General features: G+C 37.5%; 1 protein-coding gene across 2 annotated transcripts; it reads right to left on the bottom strand.

The window, feature by feature from the left end:
• Nucleotides 1-841: 841 nt before the first annotated feature.
• Nucleotides 842-15,138, bottom strand: samd7 (sterile alpha motif domain containing 7). Of its 2 annotated transcripts, none has more exons than XM_028019764.1 (9): nt 15,001-15,138; nt 5,976-6,112; nt 5,683-5,806; nt 4,612-4,736; nt 4,438-4,519; nt 2,899-3,575; nt 2,698-2,813; nt 1,952-2,062; nt 842-1,423 (listed from the first exon to the last, which is right to left on the bottom strand). In XM_028019764.1, exons 1-9 carry the CDS (start codon nt 15,012-15,014, stop codon nt 1,187-1,189), a joined length of 1,623 nt encoding a protein of 540 aa, XP_027875565.1. In that variant the 5' UTR covers nt 15,015-15,138; the 3' UTR covers nt 842-1,186. The 2 variants fall into 2 exon arrangements, with proteins under 2 accessions (XP_027875565.1, XP_027875566.1); XM_028019765.1 differs by lacking the exon at nt 15,001-15,138 and adding an exon at nt 10,723-10,935 and having other exon boundaries at nt 1,187-1,423.
• Nucleotides 15,139-15,383: the final 245 nt, after the last annotated feature.

The following is a 15,383-nucleotide window of genomic DNA, read 5'->3' as shown; positions in this document are numbered from 1 at the left end:
TCATTTTTTGATTTGTTTAAAATGAGGGTGAGGAGAAATTATACTTTTTATGTTTACATGTTTAAAATATGTTCCGTGCATATTGTAGTATTTATTTTTTCATAAGAAACAAGACATTCCACATTAAAAATAATTTGTTAATTAATCGAATTATTTTTTAAATTATTATTTTAGTATAGATTTACAAAATGTGAAACGCAAGTGCTGTATTTCCGCCTCTGGGTGACGCTGTTTCTTTTGCCATTTTGACTTCTCTCCAATGGGAATATTACAGGAGATTACAGCAGATTCGTTTGGATGGGACTAATTGCAGTGATGCATGTAACATTGTGTGTGAGATGTGATTCTGCTGTATGCATTAAATACTTTATCTTGACACACACATATATAGAGAGAGAGATTCTACTGCATATTAATTTGTAGAAAAAAACGTTATTTTTAATCAAATAAATGCAAAAAAGTATCAAACAGTAGATGCAAAATAAAAAAATAAGCCGTTATTATATTGTTGTTTCCCACACTGAAAAAACACAAAACCTTTCCAAGTATTTTTGTCTATTTTCTTGTGCAAATATCAAAGTATGCTTGAAATCAGACAAAACTAACCCAAAAGTAAATTTTAAGCAATACATAATGGTTTCTTTTAAGTAAATAATTCTTGAATATTGATTTTTTTTTTTAAAGTACTGGTTTCACAGGCAGATTTTTATAACAAAATATTTTCTTATGAAAATATCTGCCAGTGTAGCTTGTTCTTTTTTGTCAATATTCAGGAATTATTGACTTCAAAGAAGCTACCATATCTTGCTGAAAAGTTACATGTAAGTTAGTTTTATCTTATTTTAATTTTGCTAAGATATTTGTGCTTGAAAATAGACCAAAAATACTTTTTTGGATAGATTTGGTTTAATTTCAATTGTTTTTAGCTCAGCTGAATAAACAAAGAGAATCAGCAGCTTAGAAAATAATTAAAACCTACAATCAGAAACTATAATGCATAAAATTGAAAGAGAAGAATATTGTATCGCTTCATAACGCAAATATATATAGTTTTTTACTATGTACATGTATGGGCATATTGAACAGAAAATACCATTGTTAACACTAACTCATGATGTAAACAAAAGAACAGTTCTTTGGGCCTGAACCTGGTTCAGTTCATATTTGTCCCTGGTGTCTGCAGAGATCAGGCCATTTCACTGCTGGCTGAAGGAGGGGAACTGTTTTCCGCCTCATGAAGATGTTCAGTGGGTTTGATGACCTCTGGGTCTCTCGGGCTCGCCACCATATCCTCGCTGTTGCAATTGACAGGGGAGCCCATTTCTGGTGAGCGGTCCCCTGGCTTTTCGGAGGCGGCCTGCAGAGCGGCTCCGGAGAGAGGCAGGTTCAGCATGTACATCATGCTGCCCATTCTTCTGGAGACCTGCAGACATGCAAGCAAAGTAGATGTAGGTTAGATACAGAAAGCTGCCTAGGATGATGGCAATAATCAGCTTAACTTTTCCTCATTTTCTAAGTTTAAGGTTCTGCTGTTCTGGTTTAGAGACAAGTACTCCATCAAAATGGGTTGAACATTTTTAAACCAAGATTTCATTCGTTACTGTAGTGAGAAATGAGATTTTTTTTATGTTCCTTAAAATCCTCCTCAGTGTGTGTAGTAACTAGGTGAGCCTGTATTTATGTCACTGTTCCAATTATTTTAAACTAACATTTTTGCCTTACCTGTAGATATGGCTATATTTAAATGAACAGCTACTTTTTTATAGCCATTTCTTGACTTAATTTCTTGGTTTGTATGTTTTTGTGTTCTTTTACAGGAAATTTTTGTATTCATGGGTCTAGTTTAGTTTTTGTTGTTTATTATCTATAGTTATGTAGATGACAATGTAATTTATGTGGCAAAAAATCGCCAGTTTTTTAAACACTGAATTTTAACTTCAGGTCTGTGTACCTGTGATCGTATTTTCAGAGCCGGTCCTAGTTTGAGCCCTAGCGTGTCCAGGAGGTGCTCCTCTGAAAGAAGCGGCAGTGTTTCTCCATCAATCATGTGGTCCTTAAACGTCTGGAGAAATAATTTCAGAAGAATTAAAGCTGCAGTTTGTAACATTTATAGAAAACATGTTTTTACATATTTGCTGAAACTGTCACTTTGTCGTGACAGTGTAACATGAGACAGATCTGTGAAAAGATCAGGCTCCTCTGCTTTCCCGTTGTGGTCCTGATATCATCTACAGGACCACAGAAGGAGGGTCTTAGTGTGGTCAATCACTTTAGTGTACACACTGCTCACACCCTCCCCTTGCTTTCTGCTACACATCTGATTCACTACAGCGCAGTCTGCCATGAATGCTCAAGCTAGTTTATATGGCCACCAAACAGTTTTTCTGGAATGGCAAGTTGTTTCTCCGTCATTAGCTCATTGAGCAGCATACACAAGGTTGATTGACAGCACTAAGACCTTCCTCCTGGCTCTGATTGGTTGTTTTTGGTTGCATTTCTTCAGATGGCAATGTCATCTGAAGAATAGCACTGGGAGGAGATGGAAAAGCTTGAGTTTTTCACAGATTACTTGTTTCACACGACACAATGAGAGTTTTAGCAAATATGTGAAAAACATAATTTTGTAATAGTACAGCTCTATAGCACAAAGAAAAGAAACAGAGAGGAAACATGATAGAGATGGTTCTCATGACTAACCTGAGCGTATTCTGAACATGTTGGTATACTGCTGATGAAGTTGTAGACGTCATTCACCGTCCACTTCCTTATGTCCTCTGGTACTTCCTCGCCGTTCAGAAAGAGATTTGGTGGACCTGGAAAGCAGAAGGGACAGGTTAATTAAATCATCTCATACTTTTAAATGAAGCTGTAATTCTCATACTGCTTTTACAGACTCACCAGTTGGAAGGAAGCCATTTCCTGGGACAGGAAAGACGTAAGGCATCCCTGTGAGAGCTGCGCCAGTGGAAGGGTAAATGAATTTTTCCTGGAAAGCAGAACACTGACCGGGTATTTCTTTATCATTGGAAGCCCCGTTAGTCATATCTGAACAACCGTCCTGGGCTGCGGCGCAGGTTTTACGCAGCCCGGCCTCTCCCTCTTTGTAGCTCTTCCTGCTTCCTGTGGCCAGCTCAGAGTCTGTTTTCGTCTGGTGGTGTGTTTTACTCGTGCCACACTCTTCTCCCACATCCCCCTTCACTTCCAGCTCTTTCTCCTCTCCAGATGTTGCCTCTGGACTCTGCTCTACACTTTTGTCTTCAGTTTGGCCCTTCAGGTTGGCCGCCTGGTTCTCCGTGCTCTTGTGGACGGCGGGCCTCCGCCCAGCCCTCCGCCCTCTCTCCCTGTGCAGCGAGCTGATGGGGGGGTAGGGGCTGGCCGACATGAGTATGCTGTTGGAGTGCAGCTCATCCAGGGAAGGACGGTGGACGAAGACGTCGTGGCCGTCCGGCATGCGCTGGCGGCCTCTGAAGAGCATGGGGTTGGAATGGTACGACATAGGATTCTCCATCCCCATCAGCCCTTTTTGGTGAGCGTTCTCCAGCTCCTTCTGGTGCAGGATGGCATTCATCTCCATCCTGAAGGTAAGTTAGCACAAACATTTGGTGGAAATGTAGGAACAAACTTTCTGTCGCTGAGAGAATTTAGCAGGATGTGATCCCCCTACACAAAATCATTCTGAATGTATTTGATTGAGTCTGAAGTGCTAATATCTTATTACACTTGAAATAATACAGAACTAACTTACAAGTAACTTTTCAGCAAGATATCAGAGGTTGTTTTAACTCAATAATTCCTCAATATTGATGGAAAAGCTCTAGTACCACTGTCACATTATTTCACTTCGAACATGGGAAGAATGTCTTATTGTAAGTGAAATAATCTGCCAGTGAAACTAAATCTGATCTGGTTTCTACTGCAGATATTTTGGTACACTTGAGATAAGACAAACCAAAGTAGCTTTTCAGCATGGTTGACAAGCTGTCTTTAAATCAATAACTCCTTAATTAATATTGATTAAAAAAGTACTAGTTATAAGTGAAAGAATTTGCTAGTGGAACAAAACATTTTAACTTGTAATAAGGGGAAAATGTCTTGGTCCACTGAAAGATTGTTTAACTTATAACAATATGACATAATTATTTACAAGCTCCTATTTCTAGATGAAAAGTTAGTTGTAAGTCTGTTTTGTCTTATTTCAAGTGTAATAAGATACCAAAAATAATTGGCAAGATGTTGTGTTTCTGCATTATTGTACTTTTTATATGAATATTAAGGAATCATTTACTTAAAACAGGCTTTTATATCTTGCTAAAATGTTAATGGTAAGTTATTTGTCTTATTTCAAGTGTACTAAGATATTTGCACTAACTAGACCAAAACACAGTTGATAAGATTTTGAATTTTCGCAGTGTGGTGATGATGTCCTGCATGCTCTACCTTGCTATGTGTTGCTTGTGTATGAGCTCCTGTCGCCGGGCAACCGTTTCCATTGGTTCCGAGGGCAGGAAGCCGTAGCCAGCTGAAAAGGAGGAAGATGGGAAAAATGGAGAACATCCTGTTAAATCCTAACACCAAAGGTTGAAATCCTCTCAGGTGGGAGTCTGCGCTCACCTGGTCCAGGGAAGGTTCTGCCAGGTAGGACGTTGGCGTGAGGCGGAAGAGGTGGGCCGAGGTGAGGCCCCATGTGCATCTGCCTTGCGTCGGATGTTACCATCTCTGTGGGAGGAACCAACTCCCTGATGAGGTCAAAGGATGAGATGTCAGGCAGCTCACTACAACTTGTAGTGGAACAACTTGTTGAAAAATCAAACTAGTTGAAAATCTAATTTTTCCAGCTCCAGTCAGTTCCATAGTGCTGGAAAATCCTTTAAGTTGTTTTAATTTTAACCTGTTTTCAGGTTTCAGAGGTGCTTAAAATTATGCTAATAGGTCACTCCCACTTTTTTACCCTCTAAACCAGAAGTTCACACATTTTCCAGCTTCTGACCCACAAAATAAAATTGTAGGAGGGTCAAGAGCCTCGACTCTTAACAAAATCAGTGTAAACAGCCAATATACATTTAGCTTTTATTTAATTTCAAATCCTGTTTTTCATCTTTTGCAACATTTCTAAAATGTATGTGCTTTCTCATTGTCATTTTTAGTACTTAGTTTAATTTCTTAAAAGGACTTCAAGGCCTCAGACTTACATATTCATGAACTGGACCTCAGTAAAGCTTTTTTTGTCATTGAAAAAAATTTATCTCTCCATTGTTGATCATTTTTGGAAAGGACTCTTGACATTCTTGTGGCTTATTTTACATTTCCATGTTGAATTTTGTTGCTTATTTTTAACTTTTTTGCATGATCTATTTTGGATTGTTACAGTCCAAAGAGCAATTTCTGCCCTCAGTCCAAATAACTAGATTTAGTTTAGTGCATCCAAAGACAAATATAGCATCATATTTTATAAATATCTGATGTAGGATAACTTTTCTATTTATTCTAAATTCAAAATTCAATTAATCCGCATCCTTCATCTGATGGATAAAATTATTTTTCATTAGATATTTAAATGACAAAACTGTTAAATTGAAAATTTTGTACTATTAAAATGTACTAAGATAGATATTTCCGAGAAGTTTAAAATGTCTGCTTAAAACTCTTGGGTGCAGGAAGACTTAATTGAATTCAGACACAGACCTCTCCATAAATCGAGGTTCGAACTGTGCCGGGACCCCCTGCAGCCTCTGCTGGCCCTGAGCGAGGATCTGCGGCGCCATGGCCATCTGGTTCCTCATTATCAGCTCCTGTCTTTGCCTCAGTTCTACAAGAGCAGAGAAAATAGCAGCACAGGCCATTCAGATCAGTCTGACAGGACAGGAAACTGTAACATGCTCTGACTGTAAATGCTCCACAGCTTCCAGGCTCTATCTGCCAAATTCACCACATATTGAGTCTAAAAGCTGGATTTGGATGAAGAGCTGGATCCTCACCTCCAGCTGACATGCCGTTGACCAGCCGGTACCAGTGCTTCTCATCCAGAGTCCCTTGTTCGCCCAGGGCCGTCATCTTCCTCAGCTGCTCCCGGGGGGTCATCACAAACACACCACCTTCAACCGCCACAGGAATCCTGCTCATAAACAGAATTTAACAGGATTTTCTCAGATATTAGGCTTAATATAATGTGATTTGCTGCTTAACATATGAAGTTGAACTCATTAGTAATTATTTTAAAATGTTTTGAGTTTGGATTTTATTGAGTACATTTTCCTTGCTTGGATTTCCCAATCGCTTAACTTGTAGTATCTTCTTTTTGTCGCTAGAGGGCAGCAGATATCTTTTTTTTAAAGGGGGCATGCATCGAAATTAATAGAAACTTAGAGAATCATTTAATACTTTATTGAATAATAATTTCTAATGTTTGTTATCAAAATGAATAAAAAGTAACATTTAATAACAATGAAAGCAAATATCTGAATCGTGTTTGCTGCAGTTACTAAGTTCTGCGACATAATTTTCAGCCTGAACATGAAACCTTGACTTCTCTGATCTTTTCTGAAAATAAACAAGCAACCTCAGTGTTATTTATGTTTCAAAAACTGTATATATATATATATATATATATATATATATATATATATATATACATGCACGTTTCCTTACATTAAATTTGATCTTTTCTAGAGCTCCCCTTGGAGATGTCATCCACCACATTAACCTCTCACCCTTAATCTCACCTTTCAAACACAGCTAATAACAATCTTAAATCCACCTTGGCTGTAACCTTCATCACAAAATTAATCTGTAGATCCAAATCCTCTCCCTGTGCAAAGGCCAGCAAATTTGCTCTTTTGCTGATGATTTTGTCTTCTTTTTCTATCCTTGTAAGGACATTTAGTCGCGATTCAAGTCTAGCACACACTGAGACAAGCATTAATTTGCAGCTTGGAAAAAATAAATTAGCCTCCCTGTATTGCCCAAATCCCATTACAAAATATGATACTGTAAATGACTCAGTAATCCAGTTCTGCTAATTAAGGGACAACCTGCAGCTGCAAACATGAATGTCTCTGGCCACCCCTTTAAATGAATCCTCTTAGGTTGATTAAAGTTGGCCATGATTTATGTTTTTCAGTGTTAACTGTGCACTTTTATTTTGATGTCCAGTTCCTTCCAGACAAATGCTGCCATGAAAAAATGCCTCAAGGCATCATGCGTTATCCACAGTCCCTCAAGTTCCCTCTGAAAGCCATGTAATCTGAGGGCTGTAATCCCTCTGTTAGTCCTGCAACAGTCTGCTGCCTACATCTGCTGACCTTCCTGGCCAGTCCCACTCCCCCATCCCCACCTTCCCAGGCCCCTGCAACCCCCAGGATCCTATTAGCTAAGTCCTGGCTATACAGCACTTTAAAGGGATGTGTTAGAGGTAATCCGCACGTTTAGAGTTTTACCCTTAGCAAACCTTGCCAGTAAGCATCCCGGACAATACACCTCTAAGTGCTAAGCCTATTAGTCTCCATTAGCTCCCAGGATGTCCCAAAAACACCTTGGGGATAAATCTGGGGAAGCAATCGGTTTATGTGGAGCTATGTGGCGCGAACACATGCCACATCTAGCGCCTTCCTTATCCGTGTCACAACTACTAACATCAGCAAATCAATGGAAAGGATTTAAAAAAAAAATGTATTTCTAAAACAGGTGTGGAAACTGAAATCCCCAAGGTTTACACACACAGTATTTAAGATTTGTGAAATGTGTAGCTTCATCTGAGTAAAGAAAGTCTACAAAAATCTAAATTTCTAATGGTGAAAAGTTGTTCAGTTTGTTTTGAATAGAAAAAAAGCTATAAAAGACTTTATGTTTCCTGTTTCCACACTCTGACCACCTGAGCTAACCTACCAAACGTAACAATGAGTTTTCAATAACTTTAAGAAAAACGTACATGATCTTGAAAAGTGCTCATATTCTAATGTTTTTCAAAATCAACATGTGCAAAGGTATATTTTCCAGCCTTTTTTTTATGTTGAAGTGTTGATTTTATTTTCCAGCCTTTTTTAATGTTGATTTTATTTTCCAGTCTTTTTTATTTTGAAGTGTTGATTTTCTGAAAGACTTTGTTTCAATTGGCCAGTATGGGCATTGAACCCATGACCAGTGATGGCATAGTTACTTTGAAAGAGTAACTTTAATCGGATTACTGATTATTCCTTGAAAAAGTAACTTTATTTAGATTACTGATTACTTGATTTGGAAAGTAACTAAGTTACATTAAAAGTAACTTCTTTAGTTACTTTCAGAAGCTGCTAACAACAACGTTCCGCCACCTGTGAAAATTACATTGAGCTTTTCCAAAACTTAATTGCAAGTTTTTTTTAATAATAGTAACATCAACAATGTGCCTCCACTTATATAGATGAACTGAAGGGTGAGATTGTTTAATGGTTACAACAGTACAAAAAAACCAACAGTGCACAGCGCTCCTTCTGCCGCTCCACAATTCAGATGTCCTGCACAGATTTGTGACACTTATCTTAATATTAATAATTATAATGGCATTTAGTTGCACAACTTTACGGACATGTTCATTCGTGGCTGTTTTCACGTTTATTGCGCTGTTCGTATTAGTCTCGATGTTTGCAGTTTTCTGGAGCGCAACGCGAAGCTCGACGTCATTCACAGATAATATATTAACTTAACATTAACAAAGACACAGCGGGACGGATCATCTGGAAAATGATGGACAGGGAGAGTCTGACTAAAACTAACTGGATGTCAGACAAATTCTGGGGTTTATGTCTCTGCTTATTTCCAAGCCCAAAAAGCGCAACCCGCGACTCATTAAATCTGCAAGCGACTTTAGAAAAAACAAGCCCAAAGCTGCTTATAATAATCGAACTTGGCGAGCGAAACTCAAAATACTTCCTGTTTTTCCAGCAACAAAACGCGCATCTCCCCCTTCCCTCCATTGTTTATGTTTCTGTCGCTGCTGATAACTGTCGCATAGAAACGGCGGTTACTAGAGGAAATAAAATTTAATTACAAAATAAAATAGTAACGCAAAGTAATTTCGATAAGTAACTGTAGTCTGACTACTGGATTTGAAATAGCAACGTGTTAGATTACTCTTTAATGAAAAAAGTGGTCCAACGTTTGTAGCATTGCTAACATCACTGGTTGTAGAGCCACAAACTACTTTTGGAACTAAAAGGTTAATGTTGGCTGAAAATGAATCCTCTGAAATGACTACAGCAATGCTGCATAAGATTAATAAACATATTTTCTTCATTTTACTTTGACTGAGCAATTTTTTTGGTCAAAGTTTAAATGTTGAACTAGTGCTAGCATAGATTGGCGCTAAAAAAAGCTGATGTTAACATAAGAGAATAACTGCTGCATAAAATCAAAGCTAATTTTTGATCATTCCTAATACTTAATTTTTATATTGACCTTATGAACAATCCTTTGGTCAACATGTAAATGCTAATGCTAGCTGTATTCATTGGTAGTTAATAAAGCTAGCATTAGCTTTAGTGATCAAGTGATTTTTCTAGTACTGACTGTCCCTATTAACTTTATGAGCAAATCTTTGGGTTAAAAGAGTAAATGTTGAACATATGTAACCTTACGTAGTAAAAAAAAGATTAATTTTATCCTAAGAGAACAAAACTGTTCCGGCACAATAACCCAAATATGTGTAAAAGAACCAACCCAGCAATTGTAGCTACAGTAAAACACAAGCATAAGCTTCAGAAAATTAATTATTATAAAAGCAAAAGCTAAGAGAGGAAGCAAAGTTCAATGAGAGTTGTTTTATTGGCATTTTTTCATCAATTTTCCTCTCTATACTTTTAAAAAATTGGATATACTGACTGAAATGCAAACACAATACATTACAGGCAAAACACAAGCTCCAACATGCAGCATATCGCTGTTTGAATTCTCCAGTGAACCTTTGAACTTCAGCTCACCTCCTCAGCTCACTTTCCTTAGGTAAGCAAATCTTACATGCACATTTTAAGCATCTTGTAGTTTTGTGCGAGTGAAACTGTCACGAAAGGTGAGCTGCATAGAAAAATAAAACAACCACCTCTGCCGTATTTCCTTCAGCGAGCAGAGGCCACACCACAGCTGCCAAATCCGGGGATTGGACTCCTCGGATTTGCAGTTGCCTGGTTAATCTCATTACAAGAATGAATTAAAGAGAAAAATTGCTGACAACTTAGATGGAGTCCTGAGGAGGTCATATCAGACAAGACAGAAGCGATGTCTAGTCCTTCCTAATCCCCCAACACACACAGGTTGGAGCCATGCACATTCTGGCAGTTGCATGAAGCTGATTGCATTTCTTGAGACTTTTGTGCATCGTGAATATCATCGTCAGAAACAATTTCCCATAATAAAATGCTAGCTTAACCTGTTTGATTTCTTTTTCCTTCAGATTATTACTGACGCCATGTGAAGAAGCTGAACTAATTACTGTATTTGATTAACTGAGGCTTTTTAGTACTTATTAGTAGAATAATTACAACAGTATTAGTTGGTGTATAAAGCTTCTTGCTGATGCAATCTCGCTTCTCACATGGAATTTTAACAAAAAGAAAAAAATACATTTCTTGTTAGGTGCTTGGTAAATTTTTATCAACCCATAAGGTTATGTTTATGTAGCATATGTTGCAGTAAAAGAGTAAAAAAAACTGAAAGAAAACCTGTGCAATAAAAAAAACATTTTTAATGACTTACCTTTACCTTGGCAGAGCTTGCAGGTGTTGTTGCTGCAATTCAGGTGAAAAGAAAAAACAAAAATACGACCTGAACGTAATTTCAAACCGATTAGAGCTTGTCTCTCCTCTGTCTCTCCTTCAGCATCCAACTGGGCAGCGGAGTGAGCACAATCTGCTGCCAGCAAAGTGCCTTAACTAAGAGAGACCTTTTAAATACCGATTCATTTCATCTCCATTAGCTGGCCTTATCTCCTGCGGTAAGCCCTCCCTGTCCTGACATCACTATGATCTCCCATCCAACCACCCGCTGCACCTTGCAACTGATGTGTAATTACTGAAGCTGCACTGGTCCCTAAGGATGGAGTGCTAAACCTCTTTCAACGTTTACCTCACTAATCCCGTGTTAGCACTTTAGGCCACAGTTAAGACACCTAAATGCTTAGCTTCCTTTTCCAGTGGCAAAATGGCCAGCCCCCTCCTTCGCTGCTTAGTGGCACCATGCAGAGAAACTGAACGCTGCTGTTTGTAGACTGCAACAGCTCCACTGATCAGTCTTGTAATCTCTGTTTTTTTTTAATTTTTTACACATGTCTAGTTTGGGTGTCAGGAGTATTGTGCTCCCCAGGGTGCAAAAGAGCTGACCCAAACATGCTTGGTGGTAATTTGGCAGAAATCCGACTGAATGTTGGCTGGATCATCCTCTCAGACCTCCTAATCTGACAGTTTGTGCTAACCAAGCTTAAAGAAGGGGTCTGCACTTTGAATGATGTTTTCTTTAATGCCTAGTGAGGAGCTAGTTGTTCACAGTTGGTGGGCAGCAAAGAAAATTAGCCAAACAACAGAAACAATATGGAGGGTGGGATAGAGGGTGCAACATGGGGTTGAATCTGAATCCCCTCTGTTCAATCTGCAGGCAATGGAGCCTCCTTTAAGAATGAATGCACTATTTGATCAAAAGTTATATTATTGTTATTGGTACAACAATGTTGTACAAATAGATTTTCAATTATTTTAAGCTTCCAGAACATATTTCAGAATACTTTAAATCAAACATCTAATTACCGGGAGGTGTGTAGCATCAGGAAATTACTGTAGAACCTGTCTGACAACATGAAGTAGGGTGCAATATCTCAATGGAACGTATTATTCTCAACCAGAAAAAATCCTAAATTAGGATTTTTATGCAATCAGCATCAGAATTAAGCAACCCTGTTGGGTTTTCCAGCTCAGCAATACACAAATTCAAAGCACACCAACAAATCCACCTATTAATGAGTCAAAAATTAATGTTGACTTCTCAAAGTCCAGACCCAAATCTGCTTGATCAAAAGGTTGTTTATATTTAAAAACCCTCCAATTTGGCTGAATTGAACAATTCTGCAGAGAAGAGTTGCACAAAATTCCTCTACAATGACATAAAACACTCAAAGACTTTATTATGTTTGTTGTCAATTACTTCCTCATACAAGACCAGACTGATTTGGAAAGTTTATTCCCTCAAAAAAATAAAATCCTAATGAGGAAACAGCACTTTGTATTTACTCTGGTCAGATCTTAAAATTAGCTTTATGATCTGAAAATGCTTTATTAGCTACAACTTATTTAGTACTTTTGGTGTAAAGTGGTGTTTGCTTTGGAATTGGCATAAAAACAATGAATAATTTGTTTTACCCTTATGTCTTTATTAATGTGCCAGACTTTTTGTAACTTTAGGCTTTTGGAATAAAGCCCAAGTAATTTATCTCTGTACTTTCAATCAGTGAAATTGACTGTTTTAAAAAGTTTTTGTTTTGCTAAAAAAAATAATAAGACAATAAACCACATAAGGCAGATCTATTAATCATCACAGCACTAAATTCAACGGTATAATCTGATGTTTAACAAAGAAAAAATTCAAAATCAGATTTTTAAGAAAAATAAACTCATTTACATTTCTTCAGTTAAATGTACAACAAGTTATAAAGATTACAATGGTATCTTAGCAACAACAGTTTAATCCCCAAAGAGCAACGTGGTGATAAATGATTGACTCAAAAGATGACGAGTTTCTTTGATTTCATGTTTTGGGTCTGTTAAGAATACCTAAATTATTTCTTTTTGCTAACTGGAATAAGGAGAAATATTCTTTTAGATAATTTTTTTTATTAACTTCTTCAATTATAGAAGCTTACATGATCTAAGATTATTATGATTTCAAACAATTTAGGAAAGCCTAAATGATGATGATGTCATGACTTTGTAAGCTTCGATAGGTTAATCAACCTTCAAGTTAGATGGAGCCACATATAATTTTTATAATTTGCACTGCTTCTCTTTATAACATTATGGAAAAATCAGTGATTACTAAATAAAGAACCAGATTGTAATTTGCAAATGCACTCTGAAAAAAAAGAATAAACTTTTGGAGTCATGTTCCTTAATTTGATAAAAGCCATAAATGAAGTGTTTGGAAAAAGGACAATGTTTATGTTTGGAATAAAAAGTGGAAAATTTACAAGCCTGAAGACACCATCCCAACTGGGAAGCATGGCAGTGGCAGCATCATGGTATGGTGAGGTTTTCTGCAACTGGTTCCCCCACCTTCTTCAAATCAGACAAAAATGATGTCAAACATTTGTGCAGCTAAAATGTTTTGTTTGTGCCTCTATCATTTTAAAGATATTAAGAAATGTTTCCAGAGGTCATGAAAGGTCAACCAACCCCCCCGCCTCCCACCTTCTTCAAATCAGACAAAAATTATGTCAATAAACTTGTCTGAGTTTGTGTAGCAAAATTTTTTGTTTGTGCTGCTTTGGCTTTGCAAATATTAATGAAAGTTTAAAGATCAAAAGTTCAACCAACTCCCCAACTTTTACAAAATAAAATGACATTTAAAATGTCATTAATATCTTCAAGGCCAAAGTAGCTCAAACAAAAACATTTTGCAGCACAAATGTAGTTAAGTGGATTTGATTTTGTCCGATTTGAAGAAGGTGTGGGGGCTGGTTGACCTTTCATGACCTCTGGAAACATTTCTTTATCATTTTAAAATTATAGCGGCACAAACGAAAACTTTTTCTGCACAAACGTTTGACTCCATTTCTGATTTGAAGAAGATACAGGCACAATTCACAAAATAAATAGCATCATAAAAAAAGTGGCTACAAAATTTCTCATGGACAGCAAAGTCAATATTTTGGAGTGGCTGTCAGTTTCTGAAGTTCTGGCATTTTGCTTTCTTGGACCCCAGAAATAGTGAGATGATCATAAAATATGGAATATAGGTGAAAGAAGAAGATACAAGCAAGCAACTAGTTGAGTTTACTCAGTAATGCTGCTGGGCCATTGAGGCAGGGGGAAGGGCTCCATCTTCTGGGGAGACTCTAGTCTTGGCAGGTGTCACCAGTAGGACAACCAAAGGCAGATTTTAAATTTGCTGGAGGAACTAGTTATCCATCCTGGAATAAAAACATCCAGGAGGAAGAAGTCAGTGCTTCCCTGTTCGATTTATTACCTTTAAGGTTTTGGGATTTCTGGGGTCTTTCCAAGTACTCTGGGTTCCTCCTAGTCTGAAAACATGCTGTTAGGTTAATTGGTTCATCTGAGATGCCCTTGTGTGTGGATACATGGTTGTCTGTCCCTTGTGTGTGTGTGTGTGTGTGTGTGTGTGTGTGTGTGTGTGTATCTCTGTGTTGCCCTGGCGACCTGTCTTTGCTCTTTAATCTCTCTCAAAGTTTTGAGATCAAACTATTTTTAACAATAACCAGGTGCATACACAAAGATTTAATTTGCTAATCCCACACTAAACCATTTAGGACAGAGGTGGTCCAGTCCAGCTATCCTCCATCACATTCGTTTCTGTGTTTCTGCTATACTGTTATATTTGAGATATACTTATTTAATTCAATTATTTGACATACATTCTAAATTTCATTGTGCTTTCATTCTTGCACAATGACAATAAAAGGAATTCTACTTCCGATTAGTTAAATGAACTGTTACCAGACTCCTGCAGAGCGGATTCAATCATTTGATTCAGGCGTGTTTGAAGCAGGGATGCATCTAAAAGTTGAGGAAAGTAGCATTTTATGATTAGACTTAGCCATCTCTGATTTACAATAAGTCTTTAACGTCGCTGTGGAGGAATCTTGGCCTAATTTTCTCTGCAGAATTGTGTTAACAGAACCATATTGGAACGTTTTTCTTCCAGCATGAATGACCTGTTTGCCACAGTATGTCTAAATCAGATTCAAGACTTTGACTAGGCAATTTCATTTTGTTTCTCATAAGTAAACCTTTGGGTAAATGTGACTCTCACCTTGGCATTCCCATTTTTAGCCCAGTCTCTGTTATGGATTGTGGTAGAAAAGGACTCAAATGTAGAACAAACTGTGTTAGAAGAGGAGTGCTTTAACAAAAGGAGAAAACTTACAATAAAAAGAAACTACTGGATGTTGAGTAGCATTGATAAAAGGAAACCAGTGAGCTGCTTTTATACCGAGGCAATGACAGCGAGTCTGATTAGTCAATCAGGTTAAATGTGGTACAGCTGTGGGAGAAACTGCAGTAATTAACTGAAAAACTCCACATTTCATTTTGTAAATATGAAGCTGTGATAACACAATTTTGGAGGAAACTGAAATGTATGTTTTCATCACCTGTAAGATGTATTCACCAAAATTACCAGAGCTTCACTGCAAA

Source organism: Xiphophorus couchianus, chromosome 6, assembly GCF_001444195.1.
Source record: "Xiphophorus couchianus chromosome 6, X_couchianus-1.0, whole genome shotgun sequence".
In the NCBI taxonomy this organism is placed as follows: Eukaryota; Metazoa; Chordata; class Actinopteri; order Cyprinodontiformes; family Poeciliidae; genus Xiphophorus; species Xiphophorus couchianus.
Note: the sequence above shows the minus strand (reverse complement) of the source record. Positions and strands in the feature narration are given on the sequence as shown.

Bases quoted from the DNA above. Each gene is read 5' to 3' on its own strand.
- samd7 (XM_028019764.1), bottom strand. The intron at 3,576-4,437 runs GTAGAGCATGCA...ACTTACCTTCAG, and splicing joins CACAAGCAACACATAGCAAG to GATGGAGATGAATGCCATCC. The intron at 2,063-2,697 runs GTTAGTCATGAG...TTATTTCTCCAG, and splicing joins CATGTTCAGAATACGCTCAG to ACGTTTAAGGACCACATGAT.